The 20655-nt window shown below is 39.8% G+C and overlaps 1 protein-coding gene across 1 annotated transcript; it reads left to right on the top strand.

Moving 5' to 3' along the window:
- Window positions 1-721: 721 nt before the first annotated feature.
- On the top strand, window positions 722-6119 carry tpbgb (trophoblast glycoprotein b). Its single transcript, XM_061288610.1, has 7 exons — window positions 722-915; window positions 1002-2126; window positions 2215-2283; window positions 4608-4671; window positions 4744-4865; window positions 5203-5320; window positions 5412-6119. The coding sequence occupies exons 2-7, from the start codon at window positions 1187-1189 to the stop codon at window positions 5428-5430; spliced, it is 1332 nt and encodes a 443-aa protein (XP_061144594.1). The 5' UTR covers window positions 722-915; window positions 1002-1186; the 3' UTR covers window positions 5431-6119.
- The last annotated feature ends 14536 nt before the right edge of the window (window positions 6120-20655 follow it).

Raw genomic sequence — 20655 nt, 5'->3', positions numbered from 1 at the left:
CAGCATGTACTAATTGTGCACATTTTCTACCTACCTATTAGCAGCTCCCCACCAAAAGATGTCCACACTTAGGTCACTATAATATTTGAATGCGTCATGACATTGTCACTAAATTTGTTGTAGCTGAAGTTTAAAAGATCACAGGCAACCATTCAGACACTAAATGACACTTTAAATATAATTACCGTTTTTTTCCATGTATAATGCGCAAAATTTAACTAATTTATTGTCCTAAAATCTGGGGTGCGCATTATACATGGGTACAAAAAATTTTTTTTTTTAATTTTTTTTAAAAATCCGATTATTATACGGAGGCCGCCATTACAGATGCGCTTTCTTCTCTGCTGTTCACTTCAAACACGCTCCATACGAACACAATGCTCTCGTATCAGACGCTTGCTCGATCACCTGCTCGTTTGCTGTCACAATGTACCCTACACAAATCCGAGTTTGCTAGCGCATGCGCAGTGATACTGACCGGCAGAATAACATCTGGTTGTTCCCAAAGATGATCTTTTTTCTGAAATAATTTTACGTTCACGGACTTAAGTAGGAGTCACAATTTGGGTGCGTATTATACATGGGTACAGGCTTTTTTCCAGCATCAACATGCCATTTTTAGGGTGCGTATTATACATGGGGGCGCATTATACATGGAAAAAACGGTAAAACTATTTAAAAAAAAATTTAAATATACAACCACAAATTAGTATCACAAATCCATGGCACAACCACCCCTTTCAGAGGCGAATAATGGTATGGTCCAACCTGGTACGGCTCGGAGTGGTGCTGCTGTGTTTAGACTTTCTCTCCTTGGTTTCCCAGCCGGGTACTGAGCGGCAGACTCCAACTTATTCTGAAAGCACGGAACTGTTAAATAGCACTTCCCGGAGACAAGGTGCATTATCGTTTTCGGTACGATTCAAATTATTTGAACTGAGTTTGACTTGTGAAGAGCGCACGTTTTTATATTATTTTTTGCAATGTATTTTCCCTTATAGCCTGCACGTTGAGGTTTGGAGAATAAACGCAGCGAAGAAGTTTGTCTCCATCGCCACCAGAAATGAAGACCTCAGTGAAGATGGTTTGGGGGTAGATTAATGGCGTTCGAGTTTGAATTAGAACGGATCAAGGTGAGGAAAAACTTCACTCGGAGCTGACTGTTCCAGACTGACATTGCGCACAGATGGTAACAGACAAGATGCGCCTGTTGAGCACATCGTGCTGGTGTCAAAGCGAAGGAATCCGAATGAATGCATTCACGTCCGGTTTGATGCAGCTACTTCTTCTCCTAACTGTCATACTTTCCTGTCAAGGCTGTCCGGAAAAATGCGCATGTTCCGGGCAAACAGTAAAATGCCAAAACCAGGACTTGAACGCAATTCCACATTTCATACCGGCCGATTCCAAGTTCCTTGTGATCACGGGAAACAACATTTCAAGCATAAAAAATGACTCTTTTCCCAGCCGCCTGGATTTATTAACAGACCTTGATCTCAGTGACAATGAGATGGAGGCTGTGGAGGAAATGGTGTTTCATAACTTGCCAAACATGGAGTGTCTAGACCTGAGCAACAATAAAATACAAACTTTCAGCGAAAAGGCTTTTCCAGATGATGACAAATTGCAGGTGTTGAACCTCAGCAGGTCTTTTTACAATCATTCCTCTGTGAGCGGGCTCCTGAATGTCCTAGAGAATGACAAACTCCTCCAGCTGACAGTCTTGGACCTGTCCGACAACGATCTTGTGCTTCTGCCAGATGATTCATTCACGAGTTTATCCAACCTGGTCAACCTCAGCTTGCAGAACACCTCCATCATCTCCGTCCCTAAGGGGATACTAAAGGTGCCACGACTGCAAGACCTTGACCTGAGCCACAACAGTCTCAGGAATATTCCTTACACCACCCTGATGGAGTTCAACCTGAAGCCAGATCTTCATATTCGCCTGGACGGGAATCCCTGGCGTTGTGACTGTTCTATTGAGGATTTGTTGGTGTGGCTGAAGAACTCCACTCAGGTCACGGACATGAAGGACCTGACCTGTGCAGAGCCTGAGCGTCTGAGGCGCCGGCCACTATTACAGGTGGAGCAGACCCAGCTGAAGTGTTCGGGCAACATGGAAGGTGTGCTCGAGACTTCGTATGTTTTTCTTGGTTTGGTGCTGGCACTGATTGGCGTCATATTTCTGTTGGTGCTCTACCTGAACCGCAGAGGCATCAAGCGCTGGATGTACAACATCCGGGATGCTTGTAGGGACCACATGGAGGGATATCATTACAGGTATGAAATCAACTCGGACCCACGTTTGGCCAATCTGAGCATCAATTCAGATGTGTAAGCAAAAGAGTGAGCGGTTGTCCGGGACATATGAAATATGACTACCGTGCAAGTTGCATGAGTCTTCCCGCCCCCTCTTTTGTGCCTCCCAACAAACCCTTTTACCACCTCATTTGTTCAACTACTGCTGCATGTTCGGTACTTTGCAGCTCTGCGATGATATAGACTTGTGTTCATTTTCCTCACGTATGTGATCCTTGCATGCATTAATTACGACGGGCTGAAAAGACTGAAATGCTCATGTTTACTCGACCTGAAGGACAAACAAATGCACTGACTTTTATGAACAAAATGATAGAATAATCCATATTCTATTGATCGTCACGTCCTTCTCCGATGTCTCTGCGGAAAAGAAATGATATAAAGCTTGTCTGTGTTTTTTCTCCTCTGTTTAATATCTAAACTTGTGATGAATGTTGGACTTATTTGTATGATTATAGTGCACAATGCATTTTTTTTATTTATTTATTAGATGGAGTAGTCTCATTTTTCATTGTAAAGATGTCCAGTTAAATAAAATGCCTCTGAATTGCTTGTATCCATATTGACTGAGGGCCTTTTAATCATAGGAGCAGAAATTGGCAGACAGAGGCGTTTGTAGTTATTTGCCAGCTGCACATTAAGCACCCATAAATTCCATCTTACTTGACTAAAAATACCACTCATGATAGCAGTATTTCTAATGCAATTTACTATTTCTCTTTTTATTTTGACATTGATTTGACCGAGTCATTTATCATATACAGCATGCATGATAACCTCTGCCAAAATCATCTTTCATTTGAACTACTGAATCTTACCTTCTATTATCATGATACAAGTATGTGATGCCGCATTAAAATTCAAAACATACTTTACTCTGTATCTTTGTTGTGCTCTTATGGAGTTAGTCCTGCAAAAAAAGAAAATCCCTCTCAGTATTTGCCCCGATTGATAAGGTAACCTTTAACAATCAAGAGAATTTTATAAGCTCCAAATTCATTAAGAGTTGGGATTTGTATTTCTGCTGTATCACAAGGTCAGCAGAGCCTGCAGTAAATAAAATGTAATGTTGACTGTGGTGGGTGTATGACTCAAATTTTATTAATTAAATGATTGAGACTGAAACGGGTGTATTATCATGAAGATTGATAAAACTTCAGAATTATATTTTTTATATTACAGATCCTGTAATGCATCAGGTTGATCGGATGATGGTTAAATATGCCAGAAGTTTTATTCAAGGTCGCAAGTTATGCAAAAAGTTTCCACGCCTGCCAGATTTCAGCTGTCAATTGTTAAATTAAATGAGTTTGAGTTAAAGTGAATTCGGCAATTAGTTCCCATACTGTATCTGCAGGAAGGACAGAATAAAAGGTTAAAAAAAGTAGCTCGATGACTGCGGCAAAAATGATCTATTTTTGGGTCTACAGAAGAGAAGTGTGGCTGTCTGTTATCTCCTGTCCAATTTGCTCCCTGCTGTGAATCTGATAAAAATCCAAGACTTCACTGTACCCCTCCCATCCCCTCCTCAAAATTATTTGAGCTGCAGCCAGTGGACAGGTTTCAAACAGAAGCTCTTACCAACAAAGTCTCATATTCACTTGTATAAATTTCATTATACTCCAGTGGTCGCAAATACCAGAAAAGATCTGAACCATTTCATGGCACATGCAAATGAAGGCAAACGGCTCCCAAAATTGTAATGGGGTGCAGAGAAGTATTATGGAAATGAGCTCAAGCAGCATCATGCCTTAAGGAAACCAACACTAACTGAATGTGTTATCCATCACTTGATATTTTTACTACTACTGCCAGGTTTGATTTGAATTGAGAATTCTACTGAGATACTCCTTTTAAAGCCTTGTTCTCATAGCAGTCAAATTGAAAAAAGAACTAGTATGGCTTGTTAAGGACTACCCACAGATATTTCGTTCATCTAGCAACTCGTCTTGTGTGCACGTAAAAAATACGCAACCGCATGGCTCAGGCAAAGATTCCCCCTCATGCTTTTTCTGTCAGTCATATATCACCCCTGCAGCCTACCAGCTCTGTACATTGTAACTTTGTTATTGCACTTTAAGTTTAACACTTCAATCTTGTCAAATTCTTGGGTGGCATTTGTGCAAAAACAGCAAAGGCAAATCATTTTTGAAAGGATTTGCACCGGCATGAAAGTGCGTACCTCAATTGTCTCAGGCCCTCGGCTTGAACGGCTGTGACTTGAAAGGTTCATTTCATCCATCCCGAAGTTAAAGATTGTTATTCATGAGCACTTGTTTTCGCAGTCTCGCAATCTCTGCTGGTACATTGTGAAAATGGATGGCCTCCCGTCGTAGTCAATTCCCCAAAGTGAGGCCTCCCTAGCACTGTGTCCCATGGGGGTACATACAGAACGTACAGGTGATTACAATGTTTCCACAGAGACCAACAGCCAGGAGTCCTCCACACACACATCCATGAGATTTTTGCCCCGCCACGCCTCAAGCAATGCTTGGCAGCACATTGTAATCACAGTGGAAACAAGGATCGAATGGTCTTGGGAGGTGGGTGAATAAAACAAATGAGCGCTTTCTGTTGTATAATCCCAGTTGACACCTTCGCCGGTCCACTCAGTGGCCCTTTTGTGCTTGTTAGCAATAGTCTCCAAACACCGTCAACATCTAAATGGCCAGCCATTGACTTATGATGTCAGCGCTTGTAGTGGGCAGCATCTCTCTGGACTCTGAGCTGTCAGGGTTGCTGCCTGGAGCTCATTTGCAGACAACTGATGGCTGTTATTGCCAGCAAATATAGGCTTTGCCCATAGCAGTAGCCCAATTCAGTCAAGATTGTCTTTGAACTGTTTTAGTCTGCTCACTAATAATACATCTTTTATTTCAGAATCAGAATCCTCTCTATTGGCCAAATATGTAAGAAGAACAGACTTGAAATTTTTCTCTGGCCATACAGGCCGAGTATTGCTGATATTGATACCAATACGTACTTTACAAGAATTAAGGTAGATGCATCGAATTGCCAATAAACGTTTTTGTGACGTTTTTCTTTTTATCTTATATATAATATTTGTTGGAATAATGTGTTGGTTTTAGTTCCATAGCGCCTGCCTGAAGGAAGGACCTGCACGAGGTGGTCACCGGGATGTGGAGGATTGAAGAACATTTTGACTGCCTGTGTGTTAGTTTTCAGCGTCCAAGTCTTCAAGAGTGGGTAAGAGGGAAGCGCCAGTCTTGGCAGTCCTGAATGTTTGTTGCAGCCGGAGTTAGCCGTTCTTTGTGGCAGCACTTAACCAGACTGTGATGGATGAACACAGGACTGATTCAATGACTGCCTCAACAGCTCCTGTGGTAAGCCGTGCTTCCTCAGCAGTTAGAGGAATTACATCTCCTGCTGGGCCTTTTTACAGATGGAATAAATTATCTTCTCTCACTGAAGAGATTCATTCATGGGAATCTGAAGGTCTTGATGGACGTTCGACACAGAAAAATAGGACAGCGTAACGAACAATGTTTCTTGAACTCCACAAACATCTTTATAGCATGTTCATCTCCAAGTGGTGTTGGCTGCAACAGAGCACCAGTCAATATGCAGACTCGTCATCGTCGTTCATGAGGCCGATGATCGTGGTAGTGTCTTCAGACTTTGGGGGTTTGTGTTGAAGTGCACTTGTGTGGAGGGCGGGGATGGACAACTGGCAGCTTGCAGGTAGATTGATTTACATAATAAACACATACAAAAAAAAAAACATGTTTTCCATACGAGAAAAAAATGGAAACTATCCCAAATATTTTAAAAAATTACTGAAGAAAATCTGTGTAAATTTGGGACTGAAATTTTAAGTTGTAATATCACCGTTCACCAGTAAATGGCAGACATGGCTTAGTTACAACATCAGCAAGCCTATTTCTTCCAGGGTGGATTTGGAATAATATACAGGAAAAACATAATATCTCAACAATATTAAAATTAAAAAGTTGAATCTTGTGATAAAATGCACAAAATGTTCAGCAATTTTGTGCCATCCTTGAATGATAATTTTTATGTCGAATACTTGTTGTTTGGTTAGGCCAGTGGATCCATTATACATGCATTGAGAAATGTATTATGAAAAATGAAATATATTAAAAGCACAACATTTGCACATATGCACACAATATATTTTGTCCATATTTAAAATGGCATTTTTGTCATACACTTCTTACAAAGTGTGTGGTCCTATGTCGGCTCCCATTAGCACTGATTGACTGAAAATTGTGGCCCGCTCCAATATTTATCCAGCCCATACCAGGTGTAGAGAGACAAGAGAAGCAACATCCTAGAGATGATCTTGCATGTAGATGATGTTGTCCCCCTAAACCTCACCTGCTGTGTCCTGCCCATCAGGAAGATTTAGCTCCACTGGCAGATGGTGGGAGACATGCTGAGCTGGAGGAGCTTGGAGGAAAGGAGTTCAGGGTGGATAGTGTTGAATGCAGAGCTGAAGTCCAAGATCCTAATATAGGTCCCTGTGATGTCAAGGTGTTCCAGGATGAAGTGTCGCCCACGTTGATTCCATGATCCACCGCCTTCGAGCTAAAATTTCACATATACCGAAATGTATGATTTGTTCTTTTAGCCGATTTATGATTTATTTTTCGGATAATATCATCCTCAATCTGTTATGACACTGGCACACACCTGAAAGCTAAACGATAGATGGTGTAAAATTCGGACATAGGGATACTAGAAAACTTTGTTTTTGCATAGCCGTATAGATTTTCATACTACATTAAACTGCTTGGAATGCAACTCATCAAATTTTATGGTGCAGAATAAGTAGGCGCCCAACCTGACATTCAAAACCATGATGAGCTGGCACCCATAAAAAAACCCTTAACCAACAATACTCTACCCTTCTGACAACCATGTTTGTTTAGCCACATTTAATTTGCCGGTCCTATTTTCTTGTGTTGAGAGACAGACTGGCAGGTCATCAGACTGCCAGAGAACCATAATTACATTCACAACACAACACTGATCTGCTGCTCCGCAAACACCAGGTAAGTTGCCCCGATGAATGACCTTTCCGTCCGAAAAAGGCGATCTAAGACTGTCATAGGACACAAAGAAAGGACTAGGATTTACAATGTGAAGATTTTCAGTCCCAGTTCCCTGAATCAGCCTGATATGCCATTAATGCCTCTGAGGCCATATACTTTGTCTGGATTTTGTAGGGCATTGCTGACCTCCACTACTTATCATCACCCCCTCAGCATCCCACCTCTACGTGAGGTGCCTCGTTTTCTCTAATGTGGATTTATGATGCTGTACATTAGGTGCTTTGGAAGCAACTCTCCCATTGAGCCATACTCGACTTAATGAAGACGGATCTGAGCTGACAGCGCCGCAGCCTCTCTGAGGCTGTAGCTCAGCCGTTTCGTTCGCCACATGGACTTGAGGGACGCATTCGAGGAAACGCAACAAAGCATTGTGAGACAGACTAAATGTGATACTACTAAGAGTCAAACAATACATTTTTGAGAGCAAGTGTTTCAGGAATGAATGAGGCTTTTTGTTTCTTCTAAATGCTGAATATATCTAACTGAGGATCATAATAATAAACTGACCTTTTGTGGCTGACATTTTACATTTTTATGTTGACAGTAAAGACTAAATCATTTCTCCAATAATGTGTTTTATGTTTTATAGATTAATTTTTAAATAGATTTAAGAACAACCATGTTAAACGGGAAATTAGTGACACAAATGATAAACAACTATTCTTCTCAACATCTGTTTAACTGTAGGAAATTGCTAATATCTTTTCCATTTGCGCAACAACTGTTTGAGGTTTTCGGAGTAAGTTTCCAATGCAGGGCGGCACGGTGCTCGACTGGTTTGCACGTCCGCCTCACAGTGCAGAGGTTCAATTGCGGCTCTGACCTTCCTGTGTGGAATTTGCATGTTCTCCCCGTGCAGGGGTAGGTTTCTTTTGGTTACTTCGGTTTCCTCCAGCGTTTCAAAAACATGCATGGTAGGCTGATTGAGCACTCCAAATTGCCTGTAGGTGTGAGTGTGAGTGCAGATGGTTGTTCATCTCTGTGTGCCCTACGATTGGCTTGCGACCAGTTCAAGGTGTCCCCCCCCCCCTTCAACCCACTGACTGCTGGGAAAGGCTCCAGCCCACCCGCAACCCTCTTGAGGAAAAGCAAGTGGATACTGGATGGATTTCTACATAATTATTGAAGTGTGACAATGAAACATCTTTTGGACATGCATGGACAAATTTTTTGGGTCAATTTCCCAGAGTTGACTAGGATATCTAATCAATGTGCCATCTCTAATGCAGTTTCTATGCATTGGCGATAAATGCAGAACCCACTGTGCTTATTTTACTGTACCATGAAGGACATGCTCTAAGCATCTTAAAACTGCTAAACTGATTAATTGCGTGGGCATGCTAATTTCATTGCCATCCAATGTTTTTATGGATATTTGTCTCTTTAATGCACTAATACTTTGACATGCCTGCTCAGAGGATTGCTGGCCTTGTGCAGTTTCATACATAGCAAAAGGTTTTTCCTCTCTCCCTGGGTTTACATTACTTCACGTGCAGCAGAATGCAAGAGCACGTTACGGTCGGGATCTGATGATTATTGTTTTGTAAAAATATACATGATATAAACAAACATATGGGGCACCTAAAAACAACCACACTTTGACAACAAACAAGCCAAATACTGGAAGATTGCATGAGAATAATTAGAAGGTGACATTGTCCTGTTGGCATGGAAGCGACTAGGCAAGCTGTAGTTATTAGATTAACGGCTGCTGTCTGTTTGTTTTCAGTTGTTGGAAACCTGATCAGGACGACATAACACTTTCTATCCTGAGCTCATGGAAACATTTTCTGAACCCTGTGATATCCTCTGAATGCCTGAAAATGCTTTGATCTGATCATGACTAATGTATGCCAGAACCCTTTTTGAAAATTTTGAGGTTTGAAATGAGCCGCTCTGTGAGGGGAAGTCAAGGACAGATTTTCTTTACAATATATTTTCTTTTTCTTTCTTTTCTTTTCTTTTTAAATTGTGAAGGGTAGAAGAGTCACTGAATATAACCATCCATTTTCTGTACCGTTTGTTCCCACGAGAGTCGCAGGCGTCATCGGGCAGCAGGCAAGGGACACCCTGAACCGGTTGCCAGCCAATCACAGGGCGGGAAATTTGGAGCGCTCAATCAGCCTACCAAGCATGTTTTGTGGGAGGAAACCGGAGTGCCCAGAGAAAACCCACGCAGGTACGGGGAGAACATGCAAACTCCACACAGGGAGGGCCGTAGGTGAAAATCGAACCCGCACCCTCTGAACTGTCAGGCAGACATGCTAACCAGTGCATCATCATGCCGCCTCACTGAATATAGTGACAACTTTTTTGAGTTGGGAGCAATGAAGACAATTCACTGCTTTTATTTGCTTGCATTATTGAAATGCGTGCACATCGAAATAAAAGCAATGCATAATTGACCATTTATTTATTTTGACTTTCCAAAAACTTCAGAGACTTAATGAAATGGGCTGGATGTGGCCCGTGGGCCCGACTTTGCCCAAATGTGCTGTAAGTTCATTCATAGTTTGTTGGGCTGGGAAAAAAAACAAGCAGCACTGTATCTGAGGAGGGAATATTTTTGCTTTTGATGTGGTTGTATAAATTATAACCAAAATACTATATTGAAAATTCCATTTTATGACATAGTGAAGTTCAGCAGACCTAAGAAAAATATTTTATTAATTAATAACTGACAGTGCCACATCATTTGATGAAAAATTTTGTACTGGTCCCTCGCACACGTATATGTCATTAAAAATAAAAAAGCAATAGCTGTGCGCAAATTTGCCTTTTGAAGAGAAACCTTTCATAATACACAATAACTCACAATTACCCCTCTTCAAATACTTTACACCACATGAAAGCAAAAATGTATCTAAAAAAAACCAACAAATCTACGTGTGTGTGCAACTGTAGAGTGATTATACAGTGGTTACACTGAGGGAAGCACTGTCACAAACTTAATGATGTATTTGGAGCATGTGATGCCACATGGTCCTCAGGCAATACTATAAAATGCTTGGTAAAACATTTTAGAGCATTGCAGGTTGTCACAGTGATTAACAACCTCAGTGACACAGCAGCAAAGCAGCGGGATCAGAGACAGCTTGAAGAAGCTTGACTCTACCACCCTGTGAGACTTCTACAAGGTCATATGGTAAAACACCCTCCTTTGCCAGTGTGTACTCTTTTTTTTTCTTCTCTCTCTTTAAATTAGAATGCTCAGCAGGCCTTGAAGAAACCGTCTCACAGCGTCTAAAGCGAGTATGACAGTTCTCTTCCTGCCATTAATCTGTTAGGTGTTCAGATCTTCCTTTTGCAGTAGTGTACGCACAGTGGAAACAGGAATCTGTCTTTTTTTTTTTACCGTGCATTTTTGCTGCGCTTTATATAATAATCCAGTTAGATTTGATAACCTACTCTTTGTATATGTTTCCCATTTCAGCAAAAACACTGCATACTTTCACAGTAGATGAAATGAAATGACATTAAATGACCAAAATTTGTGCGGGGCATATTTGTCAATGGTTGGTGGGGTAGTGGAGAAAAAGATTTGCCGATCGACACCAAAATTTGTGGCAGAACAATTTAGTGCTCCATGTTAACGGGCTTGCTAACAACACCCTGAGCATCAGACAGTTCCTGGCAAGAAGATAACTGTGCTGGAGAAAGCTCTCTACTCATTCAACCTTGCTCTGTGTGATTTTACTTTCCCTCAATGGCACGCTTGAGGGGGTCATCAAGGAGACCCTTTTTGAGCTGAGGAGAATCCTTTGATGCATCAAGGCATGACAGAAAAGGGTAGGAAAAGGACAGACTGCAGGGGCATTACCTCAAAGGGGAAAATATGGACGTAGTTTATAATTTGTATATGAAACATTATGCAAAAACTCAAGAAAAAAAAAAGCAAGATATCCCTCATTCTCGAACTTTTGAATTGTTTGATATTGATTACAAGAATGATTTGTGGTGACTTGTTTTTTTAGCTCACAGTGTAGCAAAGTAATGGGAACATGACGTTTTGACCGCATAAAACGTAGGTATTTTCTGATTTGGAAAAAAAAGATAACGTATATGTTTAAAAAGTATGATATGAAATAATAATTTCTTTTTCTTCAAATTAAATGCATTGTTTATCATTTTCAGTTGTACTTGTGTATTTCAGAGGCTGTATTGTTTTTAACTTAAATATATGAGTTGAATCAATATTTGTACTTAAAAGTAATACCTTTTTACCTAAGGCAAGTCATCATTGTTAGTGGTTCAATACATGGCCAACATGTTCCAGACTCATTCAAATCAATACTTTCTAATGCCATATAGCCTCTTCATTGGATACAAAATGTGAAATTCTAGCCTGGCGAATAATATATGTAGCACTTTTTAGTTAGGCAAATCTTGTGAGTATAATAAATAATAATAAATAATAATACATAAAGTTGGAATACAACACAAAGTGTATCCAAGGTGACTTTTATCTTCCTTCCTACTGCACGCGTCACCACTTTCATTTTGCATGAGTGAATAAATAAAAACACTGAAAACGCTATGATTAAAAACGATAAAAAACCGCAACGCAAAAAGACACTAAGAATTATAAAGAACACGGGGAATAGACTCAACTGAAATTACGACAACCAGAAAAAGAGCGAAAGTGGGCCATAAACTAAAGAAACACGGACAAGGGATCCTTGGTGATCCTTTGCACATACGGATAAAATGTATCATCCTGGAGTAGTGTATAGATTTGTATAGATACAGAGATAATGCTTGAGGAAATGTCTACTTCAATCCACAAGCCAAGTTAAAATCACCCACATTGTCTCACTTTGCATGAGCCAATCGGCTCTTTGAGCAAATTACAATCATACATAATGAAGCATCAAACACCAGGGTTTTCTCACTCCTTATTCTTATTGTCCTTTCCTAAGATTTTAGATTTGTGAGAAAAAAATTCCTACAAATCATCGGGGTGAAGAAAATGAGCAGGTCAGGAAGGATTAATGACCCCCTCTGAAATTCTTTCAACATTGTTGGGACTAAAATAAGCGGAAAACCTGAGAGGACATGTTTCGTAAAGCCTCTCTGAGTAGAAAGCCTAAATGTGTGGCGTTACGTGTCAATTATTCTGCAACTCCAAATCACTGACACATCAGAAATGCGATAAAGTCTCTGTCGAGTTTTTCCCGAGTTAAAATAAGCCACGGGCAATTCATCATTTCAGTTTAAATTTAGGCCTGAAAAGATATTTCTATACTTTTACGGCTCCCAGAAGATAAATCTTGACGCAGTGGGTGAGTCCCTGACATTCTGACCGAATCACATGAAGAAAGATGGTGTCGCAATTATACTGAGTTAAGTCCAAATGAATAGGCTGTTTTAATAAAGGAAAAATATGCAGGTTTTGGTAAAATTTGCAAGGAAAAAAACTTGACTATAAATTTGTGAGGGAGTCTCACATTTCTTGACCAGATGTGATCTGACCAATGCTGGTATGGTTACAAGCTCTTGAGCCACAGGCAACAATAATGCGTTGGAGCACTGAGAGCGATATGAAATGTGAACAACATATCAACTGTGCATTCTGCAACACAACAAACACATCAGTGCTCCTGGTGGCCAAAGCGTCAGTGCTCTACTTGGAGTTGAGGGTTGATAATACTTACGTGCCTCCTATACGTATGTGCCCATTGTGATAAATAACACGAGTGCGAGCTTCGCTTTCTCCATGCTCCACTCTCCAGCAGCACTTTTCTGTGATAATGGTGTTTCCCAAATGATAAAAGTGATAGCAGATAACAAGCAGCAGCAGAGGAAAATGAAAGGGAAACAGCTACTGCGGTACAATCCTGAGTTTGAGACTCTGACAGCCTTAAAGACATCACTAAAACATCAGAGTTCTTAGGTGGAGAGACAAAAGCTACAAATGATGCTTGATGTGAGCTATGTCAAAAGAGATGAAAATAAGATTGAAATAAATGCCAAAGATACAAATGACCCAAAACCTCTCAGTCACGAAAATCCTGCACTGCTTCTTTGTTATTGTTTAGCCATTGAGATACACTGAATGGTTCTGACAAGCGGTGGATTTTCTCCTGATAAAATGCTTCAGGGGATTTTAAAATGTGTGGTGATGAACCTCAAGATAAGAAACCACTCTGCTCAACAAATTATTTTTGACTCTGACTATGAAGCACTTATTTAGTTTTCCATGGAGCATGGGGGCATGGGGTTACCACAGTGTCTCGTCAAAAGACATAATCTGCTTTCTCGAGAAGGTAATAACAGCACCAATTAAAAAACAACAAACCTCTCTCTCTCTCTCTCTCTCTCTCTCTCTCTCTCTCTCTCTCTCTCTCTCTCTCTCTCTCTCTCTCTCTCATTTTTGTCAAATGACAACTGAGCCACTTGAGAAATTAAAGCCTAAATTCTGACTTGATTACAGCCATTAATGACCTCCGTGTTCTGACCCAAACAAAGCAGAAGACATTTGCTTTATTGAACATGACTAACAATTTCGTCCCCAAGACAAGTTGAACCAAAAAAGATGAGATGTAGGGTGACCTGAAAGTACTGTACTGTAACAAGCACACTGACTGATGAGCAAATGTGGTGACCATTTTAGACAAAATACAAAGATAACTGAACCACGGATCCAATTATGCTTTTGCTGCGCATGAAAAAGCACAAACCACAAATAGTGTGTATATGGAGTACATTTATTCTTTTCTTTAACTGCTCACAAACCAAACTGTTCGTAAACCAGGTCGTTTGTGAACCGAAGTTGCACTGTAATAGATTAAGGCTCAATTATTGGTGGCTTTGTGCAGATGCCATTCATTTGCAATCTAGACCCAGTCGGGTCTGGGTGTCCAGAGTTTCTGATAACACCACAAAGTCACTTCATTTTTTACTAAATTAGTAAGTTATTAAATTGGCACTGATTAGCCACTCATTCGGATGATTACCTAGCTCCGTTCCAGTCGTCATAATCATAAAAGTTGAGCTCTGACAAATTTGATGAGATGATATTCTTAACTTGTGAAATTGTCCTCCTCTGCACCTGTCATCTCTGTGGGACAATGGAAGTCTTTGTTCTCAGAGCCTTCATGTTAGAATAAAAGCTCCCATCTCTCAGAGTGAGCTGCCTATGAGACCTTGGTGCACTGAGAGCTATAATTTAGGAGCAGCTCTGGAAAATGAGATTCTCCCACCTGAAAACATGAATGCCTCAGAAACTCATAATGTGCAGAGAACTGGAACCATTAAAAGAACTGGATTTTTACTAGTCACGACAAATCCCTTAAGATAGGTTCCCAGGAATATAACGGAAACGACAAAACTATGGGTAACATGGCAACTGGCCCAAATGCAGGCAGCAAAAAGTTGTACTTCGCCCGTGGGGATCATGTCTCTTTCATTTTAGTCACTGCACTTGCATGGAATGCATTGCCACAGGGTGCCTCAGGTCAGGTACACAAACAAAAAATACTCCACTGCTACAATCACCTGAAGCTCCAGAAGAAAGAGGGAGAGTTATAAACATAAAAGTGCTGAGCAGTTTTATTCTTTGGTCTCGACCAAAAAGCTGTTTTTATGTTTGTAACAGAATTAATTGCCTCAAAATCCAAGTTCTTCTCATTAACAGCTCACAAAACTACGTTGGTCCTAATATAACATTTATTGAAATTATTTTGACCAACTATTTTTTTTAAGGCTGAGAGCTACTCTTGAGGTGATGAGCTGTTAGATGCATACTTTTGAGATAAATATCTGCTCTGACTATCTTCAATAATATTACCTTATTAATAATAAATGGTTTTCATTGATGTGAAGATGCTGATCATGTTAATTGATTTATCACAATAGTCGCTTGTACAACATTCATAGGAAATCAGAATTTACGATCACTGGTTAGATCATGTGACCTTTGGGGGCTACCTGGTGCCATGATGACCCTTGCCTGCACTACGCCCTCAATCGGTTAACCTTTTTACCACCAGTGACAGATCAGCATAAAATTACCCTAATTAGAGTTCCTTTATTGCAGTATGTTTAGAATAGCTTTTAAGTGGTCAGCGAACTCAACAAAATAAAAAATAAAGAAAGAAAAAGGAAAAACTATATTTTTGAATGTTTTTTCATTGCAAGTCAACAGATTGGTTTTCCTCCATTCTGAAGCGTGTCCGAGTAGCACACACACCCAATAGTAAAAAAAGAAGAAGAGGAAATGAAGTTATTAATGTTTCAGTCAAACCAAACCCTGAGAACTTGATTTAAAAACGAATTACTAAAAAAATGAAACACGATTAAGCAAGGTTTTATTGCCATGCAGCGTGTACAAATCTTATTAGACTTAACTTCACCAAAGTGTACTGGCTTGCCTACTCTGGATGTGCTGTTCGGTGTTTTGCATTTACAATAAAAGTAAAAAATGAAAATAAGTAGGGAACAATTCTTTCCACCTTCAAATGAACTGGACCACTGAGAGGAAACACGAAAGTCGGCACAAATAGAAGCTATTTTGGAGCAGTTAAACATTGAACTCTCATCAGGGAAGCAACAAATTGCAGCGGTTCAATCAATTGACATCAGCAGGTCTAACAGCACCTTTACACAAGCATTTGTGCAGTGAAAAGACTTCTGAAAAATATTTGTATCAATAAAAATGTGTTTCAACATCAGGACCACACGACAAAATCAAACACAAAAAAATTCAACCTTAAGAGTGAGCTGCCCCTTTTTCTTTTTGAACAGATTAAGATTAATTCATTGAAACAATCACCATGAACAAACTTTCTGACTCATCAAATATGATCAAGTATTAAAATGGAATATGTATTATAAAAAATGTCTTGGGGTAATTGAAGTGGGTAGTTTCCCAACATAGTTGCCACATATTGTGGTTGAGATGGCATTTCTTGGGAGACCATTCACAGTCAAGGTTTCCCCAAAATATACCGCAAACGATAATCAAAATACAAGCAGAAAAAAAACTGAGGTAAAAAGTAATATCTAGAATTTGTTATAGATATGATTTGAGTGAATGCGTCATCAATCACAAGATGCAAAAAAGAGACCTCTCTGATAAATCAGTCTGCCTCCGGCACTGACTTCCAGTATATATGAATGGACTAAAAATTATCCCCTCGTGCCTGAAGCCCAGGTCTTATATTTATACTTATATATTTTGTGGGGGGGTGAATAAACACCCTGGCCAATACTTGTCAAAATACTTCCTGTATAAATTCAGTCATGGCTGAACTGAAGTGAAAGTGAAAACCATCAAAAGTGATGCAGCTAGGACATGGATCTGTGCAGATTGGAACATTTGTCTTAGCTGTTGAATGGCGACAGACTGGCTTGTCTTTGTCACCCTCATTCCATCACTTGCTGTTCCTGATTTGATCAATCCTTCATTCAGATCTTAACTCGTATAGCAAGTCAGCAGTATGCATCGTTCCTGTTCCATTTCAGTCGTTTGACATCATGTCAAATACAGTACTTTAAAAGCCCGTAATAACCTTGTTAAAACTCATAGCATACTTTTGTCTAATACATGACAATTGGAATTGCTTTGCCTCCTAAACAGCAAGGGAAAATCTCGAGATTCCATAGCAGAAGCTGATTCATCGTCCAAGGGTGGAGAGCGACTATCAAGCAACAGCTCTTGTAGATCAAGCACAGCAGCCTTCCTTCCTATTTCCGAACGAGTCTTCCATCTTGTGTGTCGGCTGTCAGCTCAAAACGTCTCCAGTCTGTCAAACGAAAGCCTTCTACTCAGTCTTTGTCTAACTGAGAGAGAACCATTACACTTTCTTTCCACAGTTACAGATAAAAGTGAGATGCTGTAAGTCCTAAAAGAGTCACAGTTTAGAGCCACTTATGCATTGGTTTCATTAGACAAACAATTGGTGTCCAGGTTTTTTTTTTTTTTTTTTGCTCAAGTCTGTAAGTCTATGTGCACAGACAAGAGTCGTGCTTCCCTTTATAGATTTTCTCGTGTCATCGATTGGTGCTCAATGAGTTGTGCATGTTATTGGAAATGTTTGTCTGTGCAACTATGTGCAAGTCAGACCTTTTAATAGCTGGTCATAATGAGCAGATCAATTAGATGTGAAGCTGGTAAATATTCAAACAAGCCCCATTGTTACATAACAGAAGAGCGGAAAGCGGAATGACTCGCTTACAGAAATGTTCACAAATAGGCAGAAAAAAACATTGATGTAGTTGGGTGGATTGCGTCAGGAAGGGCATCCGGCATAAAAACTCAGACAAACAAAGCAAGCGAGTGATTCACTGTGGCACCCCCTGGCAGAGAAAAGCCACACGTCTTCTTATATCAGACAACTTTCTCGTGGCATTATGGCATAATTGTTCTTCAAACGAAGCCTTTAAATTGAGAGACAGCTCTTGTATTTCCAACAAGCAAAATATTCCAGAAAATGTGATTAGTTATTGAACAAACCAGGAGTTATATATAATACGGTAATTGCATTGGAACCGGCGATACAAACATGTCGAGCATATTCGACATCCTGTATACGGCCAGCCAGGAACAACTGTAAGCAATTTTTTTTCCGTGTCGTTGCACTGTCAGCATCGTTACATACTGTATTGCAGAATTGCTTCCTAGCTGTCCTCAGTTGTCATTGCATTATTTTGCTGAGGCCTCTGCATCAGTCTTCCCCAAGAGCAAGTTGACTTCTTGGCCAGGGCCTGCTTGAAGGCTTGACATGTGCTGCTGAGGCTTTTTGATATCAATGCACAAACTAATGAGCTCCGCAACGCTCCAATGATATGCTCTGTGGCCTTGTTGGAAAGTAGAGATGAAGACCGTTACAGAGGGACTTGAGAAGTGGGGGCCGGGGATAATTTTAACAATGAGGCAATTGCGAAGACTGGAGGACAAGATATTGTAATTAAGCCGAAGAAGTATCCAGAACATTGGAGTGCTTTGAGCTAAATGCTACTGTAGGAATTCTAACAATATGCAAAGTTTGGTCATGCAGTAATACTAGAATACATTCAGTTACTATGTTGACATGTAGACAATATTCAATGCGGTCAAAATGACAAAGTATCTGAATTAATGGCAACACACAGATGTCATGATGCACAATTTCTACGTATTTGTTATACTTTCTACTGTCAATAAAACAGATTCATGTCAAGTCCAAAGCAACGGGTTTCCTCCTTGCCTAAAAAGTTTGCTACGTCTGAGTTTTGCCATGATCGTTTATCTCTGCTTGTATATTTCTGGTGAATTGTGTGCCAGATGTTCAGACGTGTATCTGTATACACATTGTGTCATCTTCAAATTCAATGTATTCAAGTTAGGCTCGTACTTCTGGTACTACAAAAATCAAGATTCCTTGCAGATCGAGCAAGAGCATGTACAGAACAAAAACCAATGCCTTGCTGCAAAGAGATAACCCGATTGTGGTTTACATGACACAATATTCCGGATTTTCGTGATTTATTTAAAAATCCGATTAACAGCATATTCGGATTTTACATTTACTGATCAATGAAGGAACATTTCACTGTGCGAGAAAGTGCAGCAAATTTTTAATTTTACTTTATAGATGCCCATTGCAGTACAATAGTCTAAAGCTGTCCTTCTGAATGTTCAGAACAGATACTCATAACAGTACGGTCCATAGTGCAATGTGCTCAAATCCAGATTGAGGATGCAACATCCTGTGCAAACTCGGACATAAATAACTTAATAACAGTGTCATCATTTCATTTCAGCCCCAGAGTGACTCTGGAGAAGTACAACGATTCTATGATCCTTTTTTCATTGAATGACCGAGGATGCTAAGGATAGATGAACCATTAGGATTGGGTGACTAAAAGAGGAACTCAATCTAATGCCTCATTTCCCCTCAAGAGATGAAACAAGCTTTATGGCTTGACCTCTCTCAAACAGATCTTATTCTACAGTATTGTAATCTCACACATCATTGTCTCTGTAAAAAGAAAATGGATAAATATAAACAACAAATGCATTAGCAGGAGCAAAGACCTGGAAAATCCAATTCAAAACTCATACTGTGCTCTCAGTGAGTTGATCACTCCATATTTTTGATGTCATATGAAGCTTTAATAGGCATTTTAAAAAAAATAAAAAGTCTAAATCGTAGGGACTGCCGAGGGCATTTGCATAAAAAGATGCATTAGGCTGTACTGAAAGACTATTGCAGGATCTAAAATTGTATTTAGAGGCTTCAGTGTCTTGTCATATGATACCACATAAATAAAATGCACCCAATGTCTGTACAGTGTTTATTGCTAATAGGCACAAAATTACAAATTAACTAATTACAACAAATTGTATACCTGTGTTAAGATGTAGACAGGTAAAAATCATGTTAAGTTAAAACTGCAATCTTGTTTTCTTGAAATATGGCATTGTTGTTCTTGTGATTATGTCTCTAATAACTAATTTTCAGCCAAACTGCACGGGCATCACTAAGTAAACTGTATGGGTAAGCATCATGTAGAATGTTCTGTATCTTTTTTATCTCTGACCTTTCCCGACAAATCATTTAGCTATTTTCAATGATTTTTTCAAGATCACACATCCGTGCAGTTTCCATTGGTGGTTATTTGCCTCACTAATCTTAAACTTCAAAATTAAAATACTTTCCAGAAAGTAAAGGAGCAAATGTTCATATGGGCTCACGGCCAGTACTGATTCTATCTTTGGAACAGTAGTAACCATTCTGTGAAATGTCCAAGCTGTCACTTCCACTTTACACAGTACCTATTACAGTGCTGCGGATAAAGGCTCAGCAGTCTATTGTGTATGACAGTCTTGTCAGATGAGTTGTTTCTTTCCTTGTCAGGCTCTTTTACAAAACTAGAAGTAGGAGGTAACCCCCAGTGAATCCTGCACCTCAATTCCATTGGGGTCTTTTTGCCCATAAGAGACCTGTATCATTTTTTTTTTTAAAGACAGTCTGAACGGCTTAATTAGGATTTTTTTTTTAAATCGAGCCACTTTAGTATATGATCCTAGATGGGATCCAAAGCTTTGCAATGTGGTCGTAGTCTGAATGGCCAGGTCGGATAAACGTAGCCAATGGCAAATGGTAATGACAAAAACATTTTCCAGTTCTTGAAAGATGATAAGATGACTTCACCCACCTGGTGGTTCCTGTAGTGACAATTTTCTTTACTTTTATTTTGGGAATTTTAGCCTTGATGTAACTGCTTGGGCTGGAAATTGGAATTTCAAAAA

Source organism: Syngnathus typhle, linkage group LG10 (assembly GCF_033458585.1).
Source record: "Syngnathus typhle isolate RoL2023-S1 ecotype Sweden linkage group LG10, RoL_Styp_1.0, whole genome shotgun sequence".
NCBI classification, from domain to species: domain Eukaryota; kingdom Metazoa; phylum Chordata; class Actinopteri; order Syngnathiformes; family Syngnathidae; genus Syngnathus; species Syngnathus typhle.
The sequence above is the reverse complement of the archived record's forward strand: the minus strand, read 5'-3'. Positions and strand labels throughout refer to the sequence as shown.